Here is a 27,416-nt window from a genome sequence, read left to right as displayed (position 1 = left end):
TTTATTTACAGTGTTCCAGATACTCTCATCCAGTGCAACTTACATTAGTGAGTGCATACATTTTCATTTTTACTCTCTCCCTGATGAAAATGAACTAGTCCCAAGTAACTTCTCCTCGAGTGCGAGTCAAGCCACGAAACCCTGGTCTAAGTAGAGTCCAAGTCAGTCCCACTCCCACCATTGACTGAGTCACTAGTTAGCCCACTAGACTCCATGGCTGAAATCCAAGTCCCAGTGTTACTGAGTCCACTTTAACTCTAGATATTGCTGTTTACCCACTGGGAACAATAAATGGCAAGAGGAAGTCAGTCACTAAATGTTTACATAGAGGTTACTGGCCTTCTTAATACGCTATAGCCTAGCTCATGCAACATGCTTTATCAGTGTAATGATAAATGCAGGTCCCAATGCATGACAGAATGAAATAAAAATAAAACCTCATTTCCCAACAAGTTGGGACACAGTGTAAAATGTAAAAAAAACAGAATGCAATGATGTGCAAATCATTTAATAGACATTCAATTGAAAATAGTACAAAGACAACATATCAAATGTTGAAACTGAGAAATGTTATTGTTTCATGAAAAATATATGCCCACTTTGAATTTGATGCCAGCAACACCTTTCAAAAAAGCTGGGACAGAGGAAACAAAAGACTGGAAAAGTTGTGTAATGCTAAAAAGAAAACCTGGTAGGACATCTCACAACTAATCCGGTTAATTGGCAACAGGTAAGTAACATGATTAAGTATAGAAAGAGCATTCTCTGTATGCAAGGGACAAGGCCAAAAGCCAGTCTTGGTTGGCCGTGATATTCGGGCCCTCAGAGAGCACTGAGGCGAAATGGAAAACTGTCCAGTGGTCGGACAAATCAAAATTTGAAATTATTTTTGTTAATCATGGACGCCACATCCTCCGCTAAAGAGGAGAGGGACCATCTGGCTTGTAATCAGTGGACAGTTCAAAAGCCAGCATCCGTAATGGTATGGGGGTGCATTAGTGCACATGGCATGGGTGACTTGCACTTCTGTGAAGGCACCATAAATGCTGAACAATATATACAGGTTTTGGAGAAACATATGCTACCACCCAGACAACATATTTTTCAGGGAAGGCATTGCTGATTTCAGTAGGACAATGCCAAACCATATTCTGCACATATCACAAGGGCATGACTCTGTAGTAAAAGGGTGCTAAACTGGCCTGTCTGCAGTCCAGACCTCTCACCCACTGAAAACATTTGGAGCATTAGGAATTGATAGATACGACAAAGATACCCTGAACTGTTGAGCAGCTGAAATCCTATATCAAGTAAGAATGGGAAAACATTTCACTTTCAAAACTACAGCAATTGGTCTCCTCAGTTCCTTACAGAGTATTGTTAATAGAAGAGATGATGCAACACAGTGGTAAACATGCCCCTGTCCCAACTTTTCTGAAACGTGTTGCTGGCATCAAATTTAAAATCGGCATGTATTTTTCCAAAAACAATAACGTTTCTCTGGTTCAATAACTGATATGTTGTCTTTGTACAGTGGTGAAAAATTTAAGTGTTGAGCGAGACAACAAAATGAAAGACAACCAGCATTTTAATGGACACAAATATATTACACTATTATTGTACCTCACGAACAAACTCATTGCTCTTTGAAACAGAGCTGCCTGTACAAAATGTATAATTGGAGAAGGAGCACAAACTTAAAAGATCTTAACAGAACGTCCCTGAGATAGGGCTGCTTATATTCACTCTCTTCCTAATAATTACATGATAAAAAATCCAAGTCTGAGTCAATGATGGTTAAATCCAAGTCATGTCTCAAGTCATGAAAATTGATTGGTTTAGCGAACTTGTGTTTGTAGCAATACAGGGTCAGCAGCATAAGCTTGCTACCTTACAATAAAGCTAAACCAATATGATTTTTAACTAGTTAGCAAGTGCTGTAAATTAACATTAGTTAGCTTTATAATTTTCGCTAATGTTGAGGTAGCTATGTAATCTAACACTTACAGTACACACATACACACATGCATATACACACACACACTAGAATCTACTTTAAATTAAAATAAATATATGTTAGATTTTCACTGTCCAGTGTTTCCAGAACTAGGCACCACTGCTGTGGATTTTTTTCATTGTCAAGTAAATAAAAGGTTAACAATTCAAAAATATGATTATTTTAGGTTTTACGGGGTTATTGCGAACATATATATTGTATATATAAAAGTGGCTTGCTTGCCTAAATCAAAATTTAGGCTTATAAATTTATCATATACACTCACATATTTTTGAGAATAGGAGATTGCAACGAAGATGCGTGATAATCTGTGGGTTAACCGCTGAATTACAGGAAAAGCTAATATCAGGACATAACATGCACCTGCAGGCTAAACTAAGCTTGATTGCGAAAGAAAATCCAGAAAATAACCCAGCAGATTAACGATTCTACTAATTATCATGACGTGATTATGCAATCCAACAGCTGGTCTAAATTCTTTACTCCTTCCTCCAACTAAATATATTTGTTACCATAGGCCCAAATTCAGAATGGTACAATAATGTGATTGAAGAGATGTTCCTCCAGGACACAGGAGACTATTCTACCTGACACAGAGACACTGTGGATCCATACCTAACATAAAAGCCTGGGTAAAGAGGCTCAGTGAATGTAGAGTGGAATGTGTGCATGTGGGTTACTGCGTCCGGGGAGACACTGTAGAAGGACAGCGTGCCGGCTGGCCAGTCCAGATACACTCCTACTCTGTTGGAACTGGAGGATGGGACAGGAATGTCAATGTTCTTATTAATGTACCCGGCAAAGTAACTCTCATCAGAGCAGTACAGAACCCACGACTTGTCATTGCCTCCCAGTAGACTGTCATAACCCTCTCCCTTTCTGTTGATTCCTTCATATGTCAATGCTATATAAGCCCCTTTCCCTCTACTCTCCACCTCCCAGTAACAGCGTCCAGTCAGAACCTCTCTACACAGCACCTGTCTGCAGAAGTCAAATCTCTCTGGGTGATCCGGATATGGCTGCTCCTCTCCACATGTCACCTTCCGGTTCCCCTCGGACAGAGAGAGGGTTCTGTTGGCCGTGTTCGGGTCCAGTGTGAGGTCACAGACATCTAGTGGAGGAGACCAAGACACAGGATTAAAAATCCAAATCAGAACGCTCATTACTGAAATACAATAACTGATTCAGAAACATTGTTAAAGGACAATTTCAGTATCATAGTTTGTAGAGATTAAGTAGTATGATGTAATTTATTTCCATACTGATAATGAGCTTCTAAAACATGTTTGCCTTGAATCTTTACCACGTGTCTTTCCATGATGGGACAGGGGTTTGTGATGCCTAATCATGCTTCACGGTTGGAATGAGGTTTTGGGGTTTATATCCAGAATATTTTCTCATCCAAATATAGTGCTTTGCCCTTCTGCCAAATATTTTTTTTTTTAAATATTTTCTGCCCGTAGAACATTGTTCCAGTAGTGTTGAGGAACATCCAGGTGGATTTTGCAAACCTGAGACAGGGAGCAATGGTGTCCTCCCCTTAATCATTGTTTTTCAGTGTCATTCTCATTGTAAACTCATGGACACATATTCTACAAAGTTTTAGAGATGCCTGCAGATCCTTATCTCCTATATTTGGGTTCTTTGTCACCACCTTGACCATTACATAGTGTGACCTTGCTGTGATATGTGTCACCACCTTGACCATTATACAGTGTGACCTTGCTGTGATGTTTGTCACCACCTGTACACAATTTGTACACAATCTGTTTGACATCTCCAAGGTCTTCCAATGTGTTATGAACCGGAGAAACTCCACTTTAACAGATCTCTGTTTTTTCCCATCACCCCAATTTGGATATACCCAATTTGTGATTATACAAATATACAGGAATTTCTATGCACTGAAGGGAACGCATGATCCAGTCTTTTATGTCAATTCGAAAGTTGCAAATACAGCTCTTGGAAAATATAAATTTGTGCCAGAAGGGAACGCACTCTTCGAACTTCAATCTAGATTGAGTTTACAAGCACCCAAGCCTCCATAAAGAGTGACTAGAGCGTTATAGGGCCAGGCAATCCATATTGTTCACTAATCCCCAAATCCAAGAAAGTTCTGGTCAATTAGAACAGATAATCTTTTTTACGAAATATAAATTATTCTATTAAATCTTCTATTATTTTAACAGTGTAAGTTGTTATATTAATTCATTTAAAATCACCAAATAATTTATCCTACATTCACCAGTCATCACTCACATTTCTTAAGTCCTGGTTTCAACCAGCACTCTCCCCCAGGGTCCATACTGTAGGAGTAAAATACCATAATTCAGTATTATGCAAGAACGCACACAAGCGCACACACACACACAACACACACACACACACACAAAAAAAAACACATTGTTTTTACTATGAAAGTGAATACTGAAAATGTAGTACCATAAATAAGAAATATTTTCCTTAAATAATTCCAACCCTAATCAAAAGTCTTAACCTTAAATCGGTTCTCACTTGGACAGGAATTTAAGTCCACAAAAACACACAGCCAGGCAAATAAATATTCACACACAAGTCAATGTTAAACTGTTTAATGAAAGCCTCTACTTACTGGAGTTTCTCCAGTCTCCAGTGTGGGTCCTCCAGTCCAGCAGAGAGCAGCTTCAATCCTGCATCTCCTGGGTGATTATAGCTCAGGTCCAGCTCTCTCAGATGGGACGGGTTGGAGCTCAGAGATGAGACCAGAGCAGCACAGCCTTCCTCTGTGACCAGACAACCTGAAAGCCTGCACCAGGGTTTTTAAAGAGCATGTACATAATATAACATTAGTATTTATTATACCACAGTATTGTGGACTACTTGTGAGTACTAGCATGCACATACATTCCTGATATCTGTCCTAATTTCTTCTAGTAAATTATTCCTACGCTGTTGTTTGTATACTGTGTATACTGTATGAGTGAAAAACACCTCTGTTCTGTGCATTCATTTGGAAAAATGAACTCTGCACAGAATGTTGAAATTCATGAAATTCTGTTAACAATTGTGAATTTTTTTTTTTTATGTTTGCTTTTATCTCACTAGATATGCACAGCAAAACAAACATCCTTTAAAGCTATTGTTGGACTAGCTATTTAGTAAAGTTTCATTTTTATCGTACTATTGTATTCAGTTTCATGCACAATAGCAATTTCACTGTTGTTTTGAATTATTTTTAATAATTCTTGTAATTTCTATATATACGAATGTGAGGTCAGCTCTTTTAAATCAGTATATTATATTACGATAATATAAAATATGAACACTATACAAATACTGACCTTAGTATCTCCAGTTTACAGTGTGGATTCTCCAGTCCAGCAGAGAGCAGCTTCACTCCTGAATCCTGCAGGTCATTGTTACTCAGGTCCAGGTCTCTCAGATGGGAGGAAGGTGAGTTGAGAGCTGAGGCCAAAACTTCACAGCATCTCTTTGTTAACCTGCATCGATTCAATCTAAGGAAGTTGAATGAATAAAACTGTTTTACAGGCTACCCAGCAGTTGTGCCGTATTACATTTTCTTTTCAAAACAACTTGTTAGCTACCAAAACATTACATACTTAAATAAATACTGACATACACCGATCAGCCATAACATTATGACCACTGACAGGTGAAGTGAATAACACTGATACACCCATCACCCATAACATTATGACCACTGACAGGTGAAGTGAATAACACTGATACACCCATCAGCCATAACATTATGACCACTGACAGGTGAAGTGAATAACACTGATACACCCATCAGCCATAACATTATGACCACTGACAGGTGAAGTGAATAACACTGATACACCCATCAGCCATAACATTATGACCACTGACAGGTGAAGTGAATAACACTGATACACCCATCAGCCATAACATTATGACCACTGACAGGTGAAGTGAATAACACTGACACATCCATCAGCCATAACATTATGACCACTGACAGGTGAAGTGAATAACACTGATACACCCATCAGCCATAACATTATGACCACTGACAGGTGAAGTGAATAACACTGACACATCCATCAGCCATAACATTATGACCACTGACAGGTGAAGTGAATAACACTGATTATCTCGTTATCATGGCACCTGTCAGTGGGTGGGATATGTTAGGCAGCAAGTAAACATGACCATCCAAAATTCCCAGATCTCAATTAAATCAAGTCACTTTGAGATGTGCTGGACAAACAAATCTGATCCATGGAGGCCCCTCCTCACAATATACTAAACTTAAAGGATCTGCTGCTAACATCTTGGTGCCAGATACCACAGCACACCTTCAGAGGTCTAGTGGAGTCCATGCCTCGACAGGTCAGGGCTGTTTTATATAATGTTATAGCTGATCAGTGTAAATCCACTGTGTAAAACAATGCTTGCTATAATTATTATAAGACATATATGGTGAATATTATTACATGGTATTCACAAAACGTATGGTGAGAATTATCTTTTACAACCTTATCACTCTAAATAATCAGATTGAAGTATTTCATATGTGTACATGTGATAAGGCCATGCAGAGGGCCAGAGATACTTAAAGAACCCTAAAACGCACAAATTAAAACTATGAAACATAACAGTTTCATAGTGATATTTAAAGAAATATACCTGCTATTTGAAACCATACCTCAGTATCTCCAATGTACAGTGGGGACTCTCCAGTCCAGCAGAGAGCAGCTTCACTCCTGAATCCTGCAGGTCATTGTTACTCAGGTCCAGCTCTCTCAGGTGGGAGGAGGCTGAGCTAAGAACTGAGGCCAACATTTCACAGCATCTTTCTGTGAGCTTACATCCATCTAGCCTGAACAAGATGTAAAGAGGATCTCTGCATATGCTTTTGTACCTTCCATTTAATCTGAGATTTTTTCTTCTTCTAATGTTTGTATAAAATAATAACTGTATGGTGATCAGATCAAGGTACTTACAGAGCTGTTCTGGATGCTTTAACCAATGGCAGCAGCCTAAATAGATCTTCCTCTGATCTGGAGTATTTCTTCAGGTCAAACACCTCCAGCTCCACATCCAACTCTCTCAGGTGGGAGGGGTTTGACAACAGAGCTGAAGCCAAAGAACCACCACCTTCCTCAGTGACTCCACAGCCTGACAGCCTGCAGAGATCATAGAAACAAAGGAGATGATTGTTGACATTAGGGACCAGAAGAAGGAACACTCCCAAAGCACATCAACAAGATGTACCAGAGATCCAGATGGTTCTAAATTTCACTAAATCCACATCACAGGGGACCTGTCATGGACCACTAATGTTATCAACAGGGTGCAACAGTAACAACTCTATAAGGCATCTAAGTACATTCATAAACCACCTTCATAAACCAATTCACCATCTTCTCCAATATAATCACTTTACCTTTGAGAGCATCTTTACTGGCAACATCAAAAGCCGAAAGGAGATGTGAATTGCATGACCCTCAATCTTTGACTCTCCTAATTCAGATGGGATTATGGCTGTGAAACAAACAGACTAAACCTGGCCCTATTTGGGATTATTATTTTTGGGCAAAATAACAGCCACAACAGGCCCAAATGATTTTACCTACAATTCCATGTCTGAGGTACTGACCTCAGTGACTCCAGTTTACATTGTGGATTCTTCAGTCCAGCAGAGAGCAGCTTCACTCCTGAATCCTGCAGGTCATTGTTACTCAGGTCCAGCTCTCTCAGATGTGAGGATGTTGAGCTGAGGGCAGAGGCCAAAGCTTCACAGCATCCTTCTGTGAGGTTACACCCATTCAGCCTAAAAGTATAAAAAAGCTACTTACAAAGTATATTGCCTATTTCATGTAATTTAAGAAAAACATTTGTCTTTGTTATTCTGTAGACATGTTTTGCATGATGATTAGGGTTCTGATATCCAAGTACTTACAGAGCAGTTCTGGACGCTTTGACCACTGGCATCAGCCTCAAAAGACCTTCTTCTGATCTGGAGTATTTCTTCAGGTCAAACACATCCAGGTTCTCTTCTGAAGTCAGCAATACAAACACCAGAGCTGACCACTGTGCAGGTGACAGTTTGGCTTCTGACAGACTTCCTGAGTTCAGGTTGCTTTGGATCTCCTCAACCAGAGAATGATCATTAAGTTCATTCAGACAGTGGAACAGATTGATGCATCTCTCAGGAGAGGGATTCTCCCTGATCTTCTCCTTGATGTACTTGACTGTTTCTTCATTGGTCTGTGAGCTGCTTACTGTCTGTGTCATTAGACCTTGTAGGAGAGTCTGATTGGACTTGACTGAGAGGCCTAGAAGGAATCGCAGGAACAGGTCCAGGTGACCATTCCCACTCTGTAAGGACTGGTCCACAGCACTCTGGAGGAGGACTGATTCATCATGCTTGTCACTAAACACTGTGAGACTTTTTCTTGATTGTGGTTCAGCCATAAGGTTGATGTTGTCATTGATAAATGTGAGAAACACATACAATGCAGCCAGAAACTCCTGGATGCTAAGATGCACAAAGCAGTACACCTTATTCTGAAACGGCCCATAATCCTCTTTGAAGATCTGTGTGCACACTCCTGAGTACACTGATGCTTCTGTGACATCAATGTCACACTGTTCCAGGTCTTTCTCATAAAATATCAGATTTCCTTTTTCCAGCTGATGGAAGGCCAGTTTTCCCAGGGCCAAGATGATGTCTGTGTTCCAGTGTGTCTCATCTGTACTGTGATATTTGTTATTCATCTGTTTGATCTGAAACACCACTAAGCCAATGTACAGTTGAGTCAGAGACTTGGGCATCTCTTCTTTTCTATCTATGTGTAACAACACATGCTCAAGAACTGTGGCAGAGATCCAACAGAAAACTGGTATGTGGCACATGATATGAAGGCTCCTTGACGTCTTTATATGTGAAATGATTATGTTGGCCAGAATCTTATCATCGAATCTCTTCAAGAAGTACTCCTCCTTCTGTGGGTCAGTGAAACCCTGCACCTCTGTTACCCGGTCAACAAACTCGGGAGGGATCTGACTGGCTGCTGCTGGTCGAGATGTTATCCAGATTAGAGCAGAGGGAAGCAGATTCCCGTTGATGAGGTTTGTCAGCAACACATCAACGGATGTTGACTTTGTGACATCACTGCAGATCTCACAGTTCTTGAAGTCAAGAGGTAGTCGACACTCATCCAGACCATCAAACACAAAGAGGACTTTGTACTTGCCAATTGCAGAGATTCCTGAGTCTTTGGTTTCCATATAAAAGTGATGAAGAAGTTCCATCAAGCTGTGCTTTCTTCCCTTCATCAAATTAAGCTCCCGAAAAAATAATGGAAATAAGAACTGGATGTCCTGATTGGCCTTTCCTTCAGCCCAGTCCAGAATGAACTTCTTCACAGACACTGTTTTTCCAATGCCAGCAACTCCCTTCGTCAGCACAGTTCTGATAGGCTGGTCTTGTTCCGATAAGGGTTTGAAAATGTTGTTGCATTTGATTGGTGTCTCTGGGTTAGAAGGTCTCTTGGATGCTGTCTCAATCTGTCTCACCTCATGTTCATTATTAACTTCTCCACGTCCACCCTCAGTGATGTAGAGCTCTGTGTAGATCTTATTGAGAAGCTTCAGGTTTCCTTGTTTGGGTATTCCCTCAAATACACTTTCACTTTTCTTCTTCAGCATAGATTTCAGTTTAAGTTGACTGTTCATGACAGGATCATCTACAAAACCTAATGAAGCAAATAACATAATTATTATCAGATGTAAAGGACTTTCTCTGTTTCGGATTTCATACCGAAGTTGCAACTAGACATCAGCACTTGATGTCCAAATACTTGATTTAATTCAGATAGTGTCCTAGGTGATTTCTAGTTACTATACAAATATTTTATTTAACTAATATGCTAACTGATCTATAATGACAAGCTTTATTACACACACACACACATATATATTCATGTTGAGGTCAAGGCCCTGAGGTGGCCAGTCTAATATTGTGAAGGCTTAACACTCCGAGTAAGATTCCATTTTTATTGCAGTGTTTGGGGTCATTATCATGCTCAAAGATTTCAAAGTATTCTCCTATCTGTTATTTTCCCAAATGCACAGCATTATCTGTTTATACAGACGGATGACAACTTGAAGTTAAAACCAGCCTGAAGTGTCTCAGTTAGGTGTTGGGCCACGAGCCACCAGAACCGCTTCAGTGCATCTTGTCATAGATTCTATGAGTCTCTGGACTCTCCTGGAGGGATGGAACAGCATTCTTCAAAGAAATATTCCCTCATTTGGTGTTTTGATGATGGTTGTAGAGGGCGCTGTCTAACACGTTGGTTCAAAATCTCTCATAGGTGTTCAGTTGGGTTGAGATCTGGTGACTGCAAAGGCTGTAGTATATGATTCACATTATTTTCATACTCATCAAACCATCCAGTGACCCCTCGTGCCTTGTGGATGGGGGCATTGTCATCCTGGAAAAGACCCAATAATTAACCCTCTATCCGACTGACTCACCTGGGCCTACTCAGCCTTTTTTATAAACGCCACAGAACATAATAGGAAGTTAATTGCTTATTTGTATCATGCAATAAACCTGAATGGAAGCATCTGTATTCGTTATGTTCCTTCACTCATACATTCAAGGTTTTCTTAAACCTTAGGCTGAAATGCACCCTCAGACCATAAATGAGTGTTTCAAAGAAATCTGCAGACAGGCAAACTTTCTGAAAGAATGATTTCTTAGATGCAACACACACTTGAAGCATGTACTCAGATGCCAGATGACTCAGCCAGATGCTAAGCAAGCACTTCACTGGATTTCCTTCCGCTCCTCAAGGGTGTGACTTTTAATTACTGTTTATCAAATGAAGACAGCTTTCAGGGTCATCCACTGCTTTTTCTAGCCATCTCACTGGATATCAATTATTTTTAGGACAATCCAATATATAATTATTTGTTTTTATTGTATTTAAGTTTCTGTGTATATTTATTCTAATGTTATATATAGTGTGTATATGAGCAAATAAACACTTACTGCTCAGATAAATTGCTTTAAACAAGTTTCTTCGACGGCCTAAAACATTTGCTCTGTACTGTACGTGAAATAATGAAGGACAAAAGAATATGTCTTTTACATGTAATCACGCAGTATGTCATTGATTTATATTTGGCATGGATTTGTCTCGGCAGGGGCATGGGGAATATAAGTACCCATTTGTGTCGGTTTGGGAGTTCACTTGGGTAACTCTTCGAAAGAAGAAGTATCTGGTTTGGGGAATTTTTAGGGTAGGCTTCTGTAAGCCTGCTAAATACTACTTCCCTGTTTCTGCTCATGAGGCCAGACATTTTCTAGAGGCAAAAAATAAACTGTCTTCTTACAGAGTCATTTCTTGAAAGGGCTTGAGTAAGTATAGATTTTCAGGCATATTACTACAATATTTTCTAAATTAAAATACTCTGTTATAAATTACTTTGTTCCAGCGTGTCAGCCAGATCTTTCTGGTTCATGTCCCTCAGGATGTGCAGGGTGATCTTCAGAGCCCCCTCTCTGGCACTGCTCTCCTGCTTCTCTTCTTCAGTATCCACCTCTTCCTTTTGACTCTCCAAGAATTCTGGGAGATCTGGACACAGAATTCTTTTGTACCTCTTCAGCTCTTTCTTTACAAATGTGATAATATTGTCTTCAAGTGACTGAAATGGAGATGAAAGGTTCACATCAAAACAAGTTCAATATCTGCAAAAAAATACATTCATCAATTTTTGATTGTTTAATTTGCCTTTAAAATTAATTGATTGACACTAACAAAAAAAAATCTCACCCAGAATATGTGGTCCAGGCCTGAGTGACTTTTATCAGATTGAACACTGGGAATCTCAGATCTTTCCTTTTGGTCCCTGTGGACAAAAAGTAAACCTTGCAGTATCTAGAAACAGACAGGTGAACCATTAGGTGACTGAGGTGTCACATCATCAGGGCCTTGTGAACCCGGGTTCATTTCAATTAGGTAACTGAGGTGTCAAGATGTAATGCAAGATGTGCTAAATCAGAGCTAAACTAATCAAAGGAACAAGACTAGACTAATAGAGACTACAGTCACGTGTTTCTCAAAGGACAGTTATTTTGTGAGATGATGTCCCACCTTCTTGCCCATACAAAAGGAGGTGTTTCTGAACTGTATGGTAGACAGACTGTCACTGATCTTGATTTAGTGTCTTTCTGTCTGTATTTGCAAATATTAATATACTGTATTTGTGTTAAAGAGTATTTTGATCTCTACCTTCCCTGCCTTGAAGGGTTCTGACTTCAGATTTCTATCACAATAGACAGACATGACTCTTCTCACCCTTTTCCAGTAGAGTTCCCTCCCTCTCTGAACTTTATTGGCGGTTCCATAGACTGGTCGCTCTTCAGGGACAGACAGCTGGATACAGGGGAAAGTGGTCTCTCCTGATGGACCAGTCTTAAACACAACAGAGAAATAACTTTTTGTCGGGCGATGATGTGATATCACTGAACAGACACAAGCCCAACAAAGGAGGAGTCATGAGTTGAGGTTGATGTGGTTCTCAGAATGTAGATCGCTAACTTGGTAGAACTTGTTCAGGGTGTAACTCTTGTTTACTGTCCAGTTTCCAAAAAAATGTAAAAGGAAAGTTTTGAATGAAGAACAGAAACATTCAATTTGCAGTGGTCTCTTAATTTTAACCCTTCTGTTCCTCACTCAAAACCTTCCCTTTGTACTTTATTGAAAAGGAAAGAAAAAGGTGCAGTGGTCTCTTAATTTTTTCTGGAGCTGTATTTATATTGTTGTTACATGAAAGCTACTCTAGCCTGTCCAATCTGTTCCATGTGGGGGTGAATACTTTTCAAGTGTTTGTCTTCGACACCTGTAGTGCAATCTACCAAGTATTGTAGACAAATATTACCTTGAAAGTAATGGATACATTTCCACATGTACATGTTAATCTGGTAAAATACCTTATGTTGATTGATATGTTGTTTACTGAATGTTAACTGAACTGAAGCGATTTCTCTTTTGTTTTTCTGTGCCCAGACAAAGTAGAAGAGTCAGACATGATACACTGAAAACCAGGAAGACACCAGGATCCATCAATTCTCACCCTTGTCCAATAGAGATCCCTCCCTCTCTGAACTTTATTGGCGGTTCCATAGACTGGTCGCTCTTCAAGGACAGACAGCTGGATACAGGGGAAAGTGGTCTCTCCTGATGGGCCAGTCTTAAACACAACAGAGAAAAACTTGTTTGTTCTGCTATCATTGATACCAGCAGACTCAAGCTCAAAGAAGGAAGAGACATTACAGTTGTGCTCATAAGTTTATATACCCTGGCAGAAAATGTGAAATTCTGGCATTGTTTTTGAAAATATGACTGATCATGCAAACAAATTTAAGGTATTCTATTTAAGGATAGTGATCATATGAAGCCATTTATTATCACATAGTTGTTTGTCTCCTTTTTAAATCATAATGATAACAGAAATAACCCAAATGGCCCTGATCAATGGTTTACACACCTTTGAATATTTGGCCTAGTTAGAGACACACAAGGTGACACACACAGGTGAAAATGGCAATAAAGGTAATTTCCCACACCTGTGGCTTTTTAAATTGCAATTAATGTCTGTGTATAAATAGTCAATGAGCTTGTTAGCTCTCAGTAGTGATGGCCAAAACAAGGCCTTGCTGAATCGATGAGGATTTCCAGGACATTGCTTCGCTAAAAGGCTAATTTCTCATGCCTCGTCTAGACATAGCTCACTGAGGGCACCTACTGGTTGAAATCATTAATAGCAGGTCAAATAATGACTACCGCGATGACGCTGCATTGGCACAACGGAAGCTTCAGTCATCCACTTCAAGGACTCACGTCAGTCGCATCCCTCACAATGAGAAGTCAATATAATTTATATAACTATAGGTAGCCCGTATGTTACCTGCTTATATTGGTTGCTTATAATATACAGTATGTTGAATGTTGACTTAATCTTCAGCTCCAGAACAAATTGAGTGAGGAACAGAAACATTCAATTTGCAGTGGTCTCTTAATTTCAACCCTTCTGTTCCTCACTTACTTTTTCCCGGAGTTGTTTTTTCTATTGTTGTTACATGATTCTATATTCACTGAGGAAAGCTACTCTGGCCTGTCCAATCTGTTCCATGTGGGGGTGAATATATTTCAAGTGTATGTCTTAGAAAGTAAATGGATACATTTCCATGTGTAAATGTTAATCTGGTAAAATGACTTATGTTAATTGTTATGTTGCCTACTGACTGTTAACTGAAGCGATTTCTCTTTTGTTTTTCAGTGCCCAGACAAAGTAGAAGAGTCAGACATGATACACTGAAAACCAGGAAGACACCAGGATCCATCATTTCTCACCCTTGTCCAGTAGAGATCCCTCCCTCTCTGAACTTTATTGGTGGTTCCATAGACTGGTCGCTCTTCAGGGACAGACAGCTGGATACAGGGGAATGTGGTCTATCCTGATGGACCAGTCTGAAACACAACAGAGAAATAACTTTTTGTCGGGCGATGATGTGATATCACTGAACAGACACAAGCCCAACAAAGGAGGAGTCATGAGTTGAGGTTGATGTGGTTCTTGGAATGTAGATCGCTAACTTGGTAGAACTTGTTCAGGGTCTAACCCTTGTTTACTGTCCAGTTCTGGTCTTGCTCTCACTCCAACCTGGCAGCTTTTCAAAGCTGAATTAGGGACGGCCCTCCCTGAAACATCCCCACTCAGCTCTGCATATGACAGTCCTAGGATGGGGGCAGACTTTACAAGCAGAGATGCTACCTCACATCTTACCCGTGGTCAGAAGACACGTCTCCATCTCGGAAGTGCCCCGGTGGTCCCACGGAGGCGTCACTTTTCCCAGACGACTGGAAACGGGGAACGCCGGTCTCTCCTGATGGATCGGCCTTCAACACAACAAAACACAGGCCTTTAGTCTCTAGTCATTTCTGTCTGGTTTTTCCGTCAGATCTCTCTGGTCCCCAGAGAGATCCATCTCAGAGGTAATGGTCCCCTTCACTTCCTCATCATCTTCTCCTGGTGCCGGAACGTCGTCTCAGTCTGCTCTCATTTCACAAACACACAAACGCCTTCCTGGTCAGATCTCGGCAACATTCCATCTGCCATACCGTGTTTACGGAGCCGGCCTGGTCTGTGTGGACTGGTCTGGTCATCGTGTCTTTGCTAACATCTTTTGGTCAAATTTTCAACCCCACCTTTTTCAACACTGTAGTTGTCCAGCGCTGCCTGAAAGTCCAAACGCTGTATCCATAGTGAAATCACTCGGGGGCATCACCAGGAGTGTGTGGCATTGTCTTTTTGATTAGTTAATTATCTGAGTTTGGGCCATATATGTTAACTAGCACATTCTGGCGGAGATGTGTCTTCTGAAGCATATTTGATGAGGTTATCATCATGCTAATCGCTTAACCAGGAATTCTACATCCTTATGCATCATCCACTCTCTGGACTTCTACAATGATTGAGCTGTCACCTGAGCATGATGAGGCGAGGCAGCCAATCTGATTACTAACCCCAAGCCCAGACGGTGCGGGACATATGCAGCCAATCGGATTACTAACCCCAAGCCCAGACGGTGCGGGACATATGCAGCCAATCGGATTACTAACCCCAAGCCCAGACGGTGCGGGACATATGCAGCCAATCGGATTACTAACCCCAAGCCCAGACGGTGCGGGACATATGCAGCCAATCTGATTACTAACCCCAAGCCCAGACGGTGCGGGACATATGCAGTGCCCTCTGAAGGCCCAGAGAGGGAGATTCAAACCTTGGTCTACCAGTGAAGAGGCACTGACTTAACTGCTGCAGCCATTTGGAGCCCCTGAATGGATTTATTGTAAAGCTATAAAATCAAAGAACAGAGACTTAAAATGGGCTATAACTTCGTCTCTTTAAGTGGGCTGGTTGAGATCCTTCATGTTCCAAAAGTACAAATATAAAAATAAAGAATATACATACCAAATACCAAATACCAAATCCATCCAATTCCAAATTCCCACATCCATCCCATATGCAACCAAATAACAAAGGAACAACAAATGACCTAACAATAATGTAAAAAACGTGTGAAAGGAATTTGCTTTTTGTCTTAAATAAAATCCAAACACAAGTCTCAAAGATTGCCTCCTTATTCTTCCAAGCACCTCCAAAAACAACCAGTTCTCAAAAGGTGAAATCACCTTGTTTTAAACATTTTCACCACCAATCCCAATCGAAATGCAAGGTTCATTTGTGAAGCAATTTTCAATTTTTTTTTTTTTTAGGTTAAGATATTGCAGATTGTTGCTGAGATCGTATGGGCAGAGCATTTCCTCTCTCCTATAATTCTCAAAATCTTCTTTGACTATCTACACAAAAGAAGAGAGGATACGGAGAGTACGATAATTTCTTTGTTTTAAAGGTTCACCAGTCACATGATTACTTGAACATACTTCCAAAAAAACTTGCAACATCTGTGACGTAAATGTATAGAGAAATTACTGGAACTACACCAGAAAGATAAAAATGTCATGGCAACGTGTGCTGAAAGGACTATTAATTAGGTTTTGAAATAAAAGCACGTCCTGAGAAAATTCCCACTATTCCACTTGTTCTTTAATGAAGGACACAAGTTATATGTACGGAGGAAGACAGCTTTGGGTCATCAATGACGTGAGTTTATCGTTTACCTTAGCGACGACCACGAAGGGATGTTTCACAATGTTGGAATCCCCATTTAATTAGATGTGTTTTACTTGAAACTACCATAACATTTCACGTCTATTTATTCTATTTGACCGGCAAAACATACATTACTTGACGTAGCACTATATATATTTTTTATCTTGTAAATATTAAGACGCAGATCGCCTAGTAATACCTAGTACGCAAGTCATTTTAATTTGCGTTTTTTAAGACGTCCATGGCAATTACTTACCTGAAATATAGTGGTCCCGTCACTCATCTTCTCTGAATCAGCCCCCCCCCCCCCCCAATTTATTTTTATGAGTTTCACTTTCTTAAGAAAACACTAGACCTATTTGAACGTATTTGAAGCTAGCCACAATAAGAAGAGTAGTTGAGTCCCAGCCATTATAGTTATCTGCGTCTTGTGAGCAACATTAAAGAAACACTTCCGGGTCACGAAAATCTGGAATTTTTCAAAATAAAAGAGACCAACGAATTACTTAAAAACGGAGATAAATTGAGTTTATTAATTGTTTGAGAACATGTACCTCTCAAAACATTGACAACAATTCACATATGATCATATTTAAGAGTAATTTCGATAAAAAGTGGGTGTTAGTGGGTGTTAAAACACGTTCCAAGGGTAAAATTCAGACAATGCCAATGACAGAATATGGAATACATATTGCCTCATAGCTAATAAACTATTGAATATTCCACAGAGAAAGCAGTGTAGGAAATGTCCAGGAGAATGTGTAGAGTAAGACAAACCTGTCTAATCATGGGGAACAGTGTGCTACATCTAGCAACACAATATTTCCACACCCTCTTTTTCCACAATGCAACTCAATGGATATGAAATACATATTGGCCTATAAAAAAAAAACTATTCTACACGCCGCGGTGAATGTATTGTAGGAAATGTCAAGGAAGGTGGATAGAGTAATTATTTGCAAAGAAATCAAGGGGCACTCTGTATTTGCAATTGTTGCTGGTGTTTTACTCCACCCATTCCATTGGCCACAATGCAACTCAATGGATATGAAATACATATTGGCCTATAAAAAAAAAACTATTCTACACGCCGCGGTGAATGTATTGTAGGAAATGTCAAGGAAGGTGGATAGAGTAATTATATGCAAAGAAATCAAGGGGCACTCTGTATTTGCAATTGTTGCTGGTGTTTTACTCCACCCATTCCATTGGCCACAATGCCACTCAATGGATATGAAATACATATTGGCCTATAAAAAAAAAACTATTCTACACGCCGCGGTGAATGTATTGTAGGAAATGTCAAGGAAGGTGGATAGAGTAATTATTTGCAAAGAAATCAAGGGGCACTCTGTATTTGCAATTGTTGCTGGTGTTTTACTCCACCCATTCCATTGGCCACAATGCAACTCAATGGATATGAAATACATATTGGCCTATAAAAAAAAAACTATTCTACACGCCGCGGTGAATGTATTGTAGGAAATGTTCAGGAGACTCTATAGAATGATTATATGCAAAGAAATCAAGGGGCACTCTGTATTTGCAATTGTTGCTGGTGTTTTACTCCACCCATTCCATTGGCCACAATGCAACTCAATGGATATGAAATACATATTGGCCTATAAAAAAAAAACTATTCTACACGCCGCGGAGAATGTATTGTAGGAAATGTCAAGGAAGGTGGATAGAGTAATTATATGCAAAGAAATCAAGGGGCACTCTGTATTTGCAATTGTTGCTGGTGTTTTACTCCACCCATTCCATTGGCCCCATTCCAAATTATTCCTTTTGTTAATGGAGGTGATTATCACCACTTGCTGATTACTTAACAATTCAGCCAATTATCTAATTTTGTTGTCTATTACTTATATTAACTGGCCATTAGCCTGCTGTATCACCTTTAGAGATGTAGATGTAGGATTTGATCTGTAATAATATAAAAGTAATGTTTAATATGTGAATGTGATACTGAAAAAAAGGGTATGTTTGCATACTTCCTCTGTAAGAAGTTTTTGTTCCAGTTTTTAGCTCCATCAGAACATTACCACATTTTTTTACTACTGAAAACACCAACAGGTAATTACAGTGAGGCAAAAAAGTATTTAGTCAGCCACCAATTGTGCAAGTTTTCCCACTTAAAAAGATGAGAGAGGCCTGTAACTTTCATCATAGGTATACTTCAACTATGAGAGACAGAATGAGAAAAATAAATCCAGAAAATCACATTGTAGGATTTTTAATGAAATTATTGGTAAATTCCTCTGTAAAATAGGTTTTTGGTCTCCTACAAACAAGCAAGATTTCTGGCTCTCACAGACCTGTAACTTCTTCTTTAAGAGGCTTCTCTTTCCTCCACTCGTTACCTGTATTAATGGCATCTGTTTGAACTTGTTATCAGTATAAAAGACACCTGTCCACAACCTCAAACAGTTACACTCCAAACTCCACTATGTCCAAGACCAAAGAGCGTTCAAAGGACACCAGAAACAAAATTGTAGACCTGCACCAGGCTGGGAAGACTGAATCTGCAATAGGTAAGCAACTTGGTGTGAGGAAATCAACTGTGGGAGCAATTATAAGAAAATGGAAGACATACAAGACCACTGATAATCTCCCTCGATCCGGGGCTCCACACAAGATCTCACCCCGTGGGGTCAAAATGATGAGCAAAAATCCCAGAACCACACGGGGGGACCTAGTGAATGACCTGCAGAGAGCTGGGACCAAAGTAACAAAGGCTACCATCAGTAACACACTATGCCGCCAGGGACTCAAATCCGCAGTGCCAGATGTGTCCCCCTGCTTAAGCCAGTACATGTCCAGGCCCGTCTGAGGTTTGCTAGAGAGCATGCGGATGATCCAGAAGAGGATTGGGAGAATGTCATATGGTCAGATGAAACCAAAAAATAACTTTTTGGTAAAAACTCAACTCGTGTTTGGAGGAAAAAGAATGCTGAGTTGCATCCAAAGAACACCATACCTACTGTGAAGCATGGGGGTGGAAACATCATGCTTTGGGGCTGTTTTTCTGCAAAGGGACCAGGACGACTGATCCGTGTAAAGGAAAGAATGAATGGGGCCATGTATCGTGAGATTTTGAGTGAAAACCTCCTTCCATCAGCAAGGGCATTGAAGATGAAACATGGCTGGGTCTTTCAGCATGACAATGATCCCAAACACACCGCCTAGGCAACAAAGGAGTGGTTTCGTAAGAAGCATTTCAAGGTCCTGGAGTGGCCTAGCCAGTCACCAGATCTCAACCCCATAGAAAATCTTTGGAGGGAGTTGAAAGTCTGTGTTGTCCAGCGACTATAAAATGAACTTGTGCTATAGTTATCCCAATCGTCCTTTCAGTTGCCAGGTAGCATCTCGTTCACAAATCTCTCATTTGATAGGCCTGTAATATATAACCAGGTTAGTAGGACCAACCCCATTTGCAGAAAGTCCTTGTTTGGACTCTGCTTGGATCAGCTTACATTTGTTCTGAATCACTGTTACATTTATTTAAGAGGCTTTGTTTCTTCATCAGGTTGGCAATTTCTTCTCAGTTTGTTGGTTTTGCTGTTTGATTCATGTTGGTATGCATATGTTGTTAATTTCATTTGACTGAGCAAAATTCTGATTGATTGAATGATTTTTATAGCCAAATGTAGAGACAGAAAATCAATACACACAGCTTCTCCTTATTGGCTTATTTAGATTATTTACAATAAAACTCTTAAAAAGTATTCATAGCAATATTCCCAGAGAGGTCTTTAAAGCACCATGGACATCTCTATGTTAACAAATTTATAGCATATGTCTGCTCTGAATGTTGGTCGCGTAGGGCCAAAACCCAGGTCTTCATTCTCACATTACTGACTTATTTTGACCGGGGATACCATCTGAGTACAGTTGAGTTGGTCTAAGTGCTAACTTCCTCTAAGAAACAAAACAGAAAAGTGTTTTGCCCTTCCAGGACCAACATTTTGCAGTCCTGTAATATATTTGTCTCCAAGCAAATGTTCTCGTTCTAGACAGCCGGAAATAATATGGACTTTTCAGTCATGACAGGAATGTCATGACTGCAAAGAATTGGCCACATTCGCAATACAATGCCCATTTTTCCCCCTAACTGTACTATACAAGCCTTCATACGTCTCAATTAAAACATTTATGTTTCAATATAAGGACAAATACATATTCTTTTTACAAATTAAGCTAAGGCTGGAATGTAGTTGCAATAACATATCCTTCTAATAAGTTGACTTATTCTAGTACGTAATAGTTGGATAAATTGGTTATGATTTGACTCTGTTGTAAAAAATATTTTGCTAATCTAAAAGGTATAAAACTGTAAATGGTCTTTTGGACTCACCTACATATCTAAAGGTGGTACAACAGGCTAATGACTAGTTAATATATGTCGTTGACAACAACATTAGATCGTTGGCTGAATTATTAGGTAATCACCAAGTGGTGATAATCACTTCCATTAACAAAAGGAATAATGAATCTAAAGGCTATTCAGCAATTTGGAATGGGGCCAATGGAATGGGTGGAGTAAAACACCAGCAACAATTGCAAATACAGAGTGCCCCTTGATTTCTTTGCATATAATTACTCTATCCACCTTCCTTGACATTTCCTACAATACATTCACCGCGGCGTGTAGAATAGTTTTTTTTTTATAGGCCAATATGTATTTCATATCCATTGAGTGGCATTGTGGCCAATGGAATGGGTGGAGTAAAACACCAGCAACAATTGCAAATACAGAGTGCCCCTTGATTTCTTTGCATATAATTACTCTATCCACCTTCCTTGACATTTCCTACAATACATTCACCGCGGCGTGTAGAATAGTTTTTTTTTTATAGGCCAATATGTATTTCATATCCATTGAGTTGCATTGTGGCCAATGGAATGGGTGGAGTAAAACACCAGCAACAATTGCAAATACAGAGTGCCCCTTGATTTCTTTGCAAATAATTACTCTATCCACCTTCCTTGACATTTCCTACAATACATTCACCGCGGCGTGTAGAATAGTTTTTTTTTTATAGGCCAATATGTATTTCATATCCATTGAGTGGCATTGTGGCCAATGGAATGGGTGGAGTAAAACACCAGCAACAATTGCAAATACAGAGTGCCCCTTGATTTCTTTGCATATAATTACTCTATCCACCTTCCTTGACATTTCCTACAATACATTCACCGCGGCGTGTAGAATAGTTTTTTTTTTATAGGCCAATATGTATTTCATATCCATTGAGTTGCATTGTGGCCAATGGAATGGGTGGAGTAAAACACCAGCAACAATTGCAAATACAGAGTGCCCCTTGATTTCTTTGCATATAATCATTCTATAGAGTCTCCTGAACATTTCCTACAATACATTCACCGCGGCGTGTAGAATAGTTTTTTTTTTATAGGCCAATATGTATTTCATATCCATTGAGTTGCATTGTGGCCAATGGAATGGGTGGAGTAAAACACCAGCAACAATTGCAAATACAGAGTGCCCCTTGATTTCTTTGCATATAATCATTCTATAGAGTCTCCTGAACATTTCCTATAATACATTCACCGCGGCGTATAGAACAGTTTTTTTTTTATAGGCCAATATATATTTCATATCCATTGAGTTACATTGTGGCCAATAGGATCTAGGATCGGTGGAGTAAAATGCCAGCAACAATTGCAAATACATAGTACCCCTTGATTTCTTTGCATATAATTATTCTATAGAGTCTCCTGAACATTTCCTAGAGTACATTTTTACAATCTACACTAAGCAAAGTGTCAAAATAGATACATTTAATATTATTAAAATCGCGTTTTACCGCGGACTTCTATTTTGAAGGCAAAATCCGAAAACCGGAAGTCTTATTGTTGCTACGGAATCTCTAATGTTGCCAGCATGACGCTAATATAATAGTTGAGTCCTAGACTCGACTTCATAATAAAAGCCTCCCATTTAAAGAATTACATTTTGGCTAGATAATGCTGTACAAAATTGGAAAATAATGTTGACAATACTACTTTTATTTTTTTTTACCCAAAAATGCAATTCAAATTGTTATGTATTAAATAGCCTGATTAAATTGACAACTTACAAATATATAGTGAGTAATGAACATGCAAATTGAACATACATATTGGACTGTACAGCTTAAGATACAGATTTTGCACCTATAGCTGGGGAGGGGGGGGGGCTATGTATAAACAGGGCTGTAATTTCTACACAGTTCACAGTTCATGTAAATACCGTCAAATTAATGCTGTTAGTCTGCACTTTAACCTTATAATCATTGTTTCATTTCAAATCCAATGTGCTGAGGTGCAGTGTCAAAACAACTGAACTTATGTGACTGTCCAAATACTTATTGTGGCATAATGTAGTTAAGATTCTGTGACCACAAGGGGCAGCTGGGAGTTAACCTTTGAAAGCAACAGGTTCTAAGCACAAGCACATGTACTGCTCCATATAAAAGTATGAAGACAAAAATATCAGAAGAAACAACACTTATGACTGCATTGTGTACTGTGGTGGACGGTGTCCTGGGGGATCTCCTCCCAGACCTGGATCAGGGCGTCAGTGAGCTCCTGGACAGTCGGTGGCGGTACTTGGCGGTGTCGGATGCAACGATACATAACGTCCCAGAGGTTCTCAATTGGATTCAGGTCTGGGGCACGTGAGGGCCAGTCAATGGCATCAATGCTTTAATCATCCAGGAAGTGCCTGCACACTCTGGCCACATGAGTAAGCATTTCATTGTACTGTATTTATACTGTTCAGTGACAAAGTCACCAGTGAGTATGGTGTTTTGTATGTACTAAGTGCCTGTTAACAAAGGTCACAGTGATGAGTGTTGAAGGAGGGCCAGGGTGTAACAGTCACAGTGATGAGAGTTGAAGGAGGGCCAGGGTGTAATGATCACAGTGATGAGTGTTGAAGGAGGGTCATAGTGTAAAGGTCACAGTGATGAGAGTTGAAGGAGGGCCAGGGTGTAATGATCACAGTGATGAGTGTTGAAGGAGGGTCATAGTGTAAAGGTCACAGTGATGAGAGTTGAAGGAGGGCCAGGGTGTAATGATCACAGTGATGAGTGTTGAAGGAGGGTCAGAGTGTAAAGGTCACAGTGATGAGTTTTGAAGTAGGGTCAGAGTGTAATGGTCACAGTGATGAGTGCTGAAGGAAAGTCAGACTACAAAGGTCACAAAGATGAGTGTTGAAGGAGGCCCAGTGACTGTAGGTTTAATGTTCAAACTTGGTGAAGAATAATTTGAGTGTATTTCAATCCATATATATCCAAGAAGAAATACCAGGTAGGGTTTGCTGTGTATTCCAGGTCAGGAGAGCAGGCTGTAGACCTTAGTGGTGTTGAAAGGATCAGTGGGAAAAGCACAGAGACTGTAGATTATTTTCACAAGTAAAGCTTTGTTCTAAATGTATAAACCTGGAGCAGTTAACAACACTCCCAGCCGAGTCAGGTCAAGTGTTCTCCATTGAAGGTTGAGCTCAGGCTTCCTTTTGGACTTTTTTGGAAAGGAAAGAAAAAGGTGCAGCGGTCTCTTAAATTTTCAGGAGCTGTATATGTATGTGTATATACACTCACCTAAAGGATTATTAGGAACACCATACTAATACTGTGTTTGACCCCCTTTCGCCTTCAGAACTGCCTTAATTCTACGTGGCATTGATTCAACAAGGTGCTGAAAGCATTCTTTAGAAATGTTGGCCCATATTAATAGGATAGCATCTTGCAGTTGATGGAGATTTGTGGGATGCACATCCAGGGCACGAAGCTCCCGTTCCACCACATCCCAAAGATGCTCTATTGGGTTGAGATCTGGTGACCGTGGGGGGATGGACATGGTCAGAAACAATGCTCAGGTAGGCTGTGGCATTTAAACGATGCCCAATTGGCACTAAGGGGCCTAAAGTGTGCCAAGAAAACATCCCCCACACCATTACACCACCACCACCAGCCTGCACAGTGGTAACAAGGCATGATGGATCCATGTTCTCATTCTGTTTACGCCAAATTCTGACTCTACCATCTGAATGTCTCAACAGAATTCCAGACTCATCAGACCAGGCAACATTCTTCCAGTCTTCAACTGTCCAATTTTGGTGAGCTCGTGCAAATTGTAGCCTCTTTTTCCTATTTGTAGTGGAGATGAGTGACACACGGTGGGGTCTTCTGCTGTTGTAGCCCATCCGCCTCAAGGTTGTGAGTGTTTTGGCTTCACAAATGCTTTGCTGCATACCTCGGTTGTAACGAGTGGTTATTTCAGTCAAAGTTGCTCTTCTATCCGCTTGAATCAGTTGGCCCATTCATTCAGTTGGCCCATGACCTCTAGCTTCAACAAGGCATTTTCGCCCACAGGACTGCCGCATACTGCATGTTTTTCCCTTTTTTCAAACCATTCTTTGTAAACCCTAGAAATGGTTGTGCATGAAAATCCCAGTAACTGAGCAGATTGTGAAATACTCAGACCGGCCTGTCTGGCACCAACAACCATGCCACGCTCAAAATTGCTTAAATCACCTTTCTTTCCCATTCTGACATTCAGTTTGGAGTTCAGGAGATTGTCTTGACCAGGACCACACCCCTAAATGCATTGAAGCAACTGCCATGTGATTGGTTGATTAGATAATTGCATTAATGAGAAATTGAACAGGTGTTCCTAATAATCCTTTAGGTGAGTGTATGTATATAAAAAATGTATTACCCATTTAAATAACTTTAGTTCGACTGTTACCTAAGACATATTGCACAGATAAATGAGATAAACATATTCAACTACAATAAACTCCTAGAGAGGCTCAGATGAACAAAGCAATACGTATGGACAAATCAATTCGTACAGCCCCAAACATATTTTATATAGCCTGTGGGACAATAATTAAAGAGAGGCTTAAAGAGAGGCTTTGTCACCCCCATAATTATTGTCCCACTAGACAAAAGAAGGCTATATAAAATATATGTTTGGTTAAAGATAAATGCTGTGCCGGTCATGTTACCTAATTGCAAATTGTAATTTCTGTACTTACGTCAGTGTTAAATTTCTGTCTTTATTTTTTAATTTGGAACCATTCCTCAAATCCTGTTTTGGCTTGGTCATTGTGGGTTAGTGTGTGTAGATTGATGCAAAAACAAAAATCTAATCAATATTAGAATAAGGCAGTAATGGAACAAGTTGAATGGGTCTGAATACTTCCCAAAAGCATCAGAGCTCTACCTACTGGTCACTATTATCCAACACTTCTGCTATACTTGTATGGTGTTCAGTAACAGCAGGTTGCTTACGGAAGTAAAAACTTTATTTTCGTATAAAATACCAGCTACATAAATAGAATGACTGCAGGGGACATCAGAAATGTGCACATTACAACCACGCGTGTGCATGTTACAACCAAGCGGGTGCACAAAGAGCTGCAGGAGTAGAGACAGCATTTCAGTACAAATATAATCTCTGTTATAACTAATATATCCATTACATTCACAGGACCGACCAAAAGGGGCTTTTCTCACTTGTTGCAGAAACAGAAGCCTGACATCCCATTCACACCTGACGCTAACGTGTAGCATGGCGTAGCATGGTTTGCGCAAGCTGTCCTCACAGCACCTGGTGCAACCCGATAGCTACGCCAGTGGGGGCAACATATCGCCCAAATTCGGATTGTGCCCACATTTTAGGATGAGAATAGATGTTCAAACACTCAAACAGAATTTAATTGGATCTACGTGTTAACGTACAGTATCAGGCTTGAGGACAGTATATTAGCAGCAGGTATAAATGATGCATCTAAGCAGGCACACAAGACTGAAGACAACTTCAGGCAATTTGCAGTTATGTTGTTAACGCAAAAGTGGGATTGTCTTCAATGTGCCGATATAATAGCTATGAAATTCAAGTGCAATCAAAATTCCATGCAATACTCAGTCCGGTCATGAAGCCACATCATAGTTTCATCAAGTGTGTTAATCAATGCGTTTGATAATTGTACCGATGCAGACGGCACACTAGCTGCACAATTTAGCCGAAGTGTTGACGTTCTACGCGACGCTTTCGAGCAAGCTAGCCAGCACGTACAGTCCACGTTGGACAATTTAAGATAACTCATTTTTAAAACGATTTGTATCGTCTGCCAGTTCTTATTTTTATCCCATGAGACCTGTGATATACATTACCCAAATCTCTGTGGCGGTTTGCAGCAGCTCGAACAGCTGTTGACCTGACCACTGGCAGGCATAGTCTCGTAAAAAGGTACTCTGATTGGACACCGCATATAACCAGCTGCATGAAATGTTTTTGGGTGTTTTCGGCGGAGTGAAACATCAAGTAGTGATTGTGTCCAGAATGCTTTGAGTTACACAAACCATTCCGTTTTTTTGTCTTTGTATTCAAGTTCTCTATCAGTTTCTCCTTATGTAGACAGATCGTCTCTCAGGGGATGCTTTTTTTTGTTTTGTTTTAAACTATCTGAATCAAAATGATCCAGATCATCGTATTTGGGGGAACAATATCATATTATCGGTTTTTGAACCAATGTTTCAGAAAACAAATCTCTCATTTAGAGACCACAAGATTAAATTAGCAGAATTCAACTTACAACTCCCTGGCTACTGTCAATAACAGAATGAACCTTTGGTTTATACCCAAAAATGAACTTTTTAAAATC

The 27,416-nt window shown here is 39.9% G+C and overlaps 1 protein-coding gene across 1 annotated transcript; it reads right to left on the bottom strand.

Annotated features, from left to right (window-relative positions):
• Positions 1 to 1,570: 1,570 nt before the first annotated feature.
• On the bottom strand, positions 1,571 to 17,137 carry LOC105031077 (NACHT, LRR and PYD domains-containing protein 12). The gene is made up of 15 exons (XM_010905293.5): positions 16,992 to 17,137; positions 14,846 to 14,958; positions 14,413 to 14,529; positions 13,133 to 13,249; positions 12,355 to 12,471; positions 11,830 to 11,905; positions 11,482 to 11,701; positions 7,944 to 9,741; positions 7,641 to 7,814; positions 6,985 to 7,167; positions 6,687 to 6,860; positions 5,338 to 5,511; positions 4,629 to 4,802; positions 4,277 to 4,323; positions 1,571 to 3,128 (listed from the first exon to the last, which is right to left on the bottom strand). The coding sequence occupies exons 1-15, from the start codon at positions 17,016 to 17,018 to the stop codon at positions 2,596 to 2,598; spliced, it is 4,044 nt and encodes a 1,347-aa protein (XP_010903595.3). The 5' UTR covers positions 17,019 to 17,137; the 3' UTR covers positions 1,571 to 2,595.
• Positions 17,138 to 27,416: the final 10,279 nt, after the last annotated feature.

This window comes from Esox lucius, chromosome 11 (assembly GCF_011004845.1).
Source record: "Esox lucius isolate fEsoLuc1 chromosome 11, fEsoLuc1.pri, whole genome shotgun sequence".
In the NCBI taxonomy this organism is placed as follows: Eukaryota; Metazoa; Chordata; class Actinopteri; order Esociformes; family Esocidae; genus Esox; species Esox lucius.
Note: the sequence above shows the minus strand (reverse complement) of the source record. Positions and strands in the feature narration are given on the sequence as shown.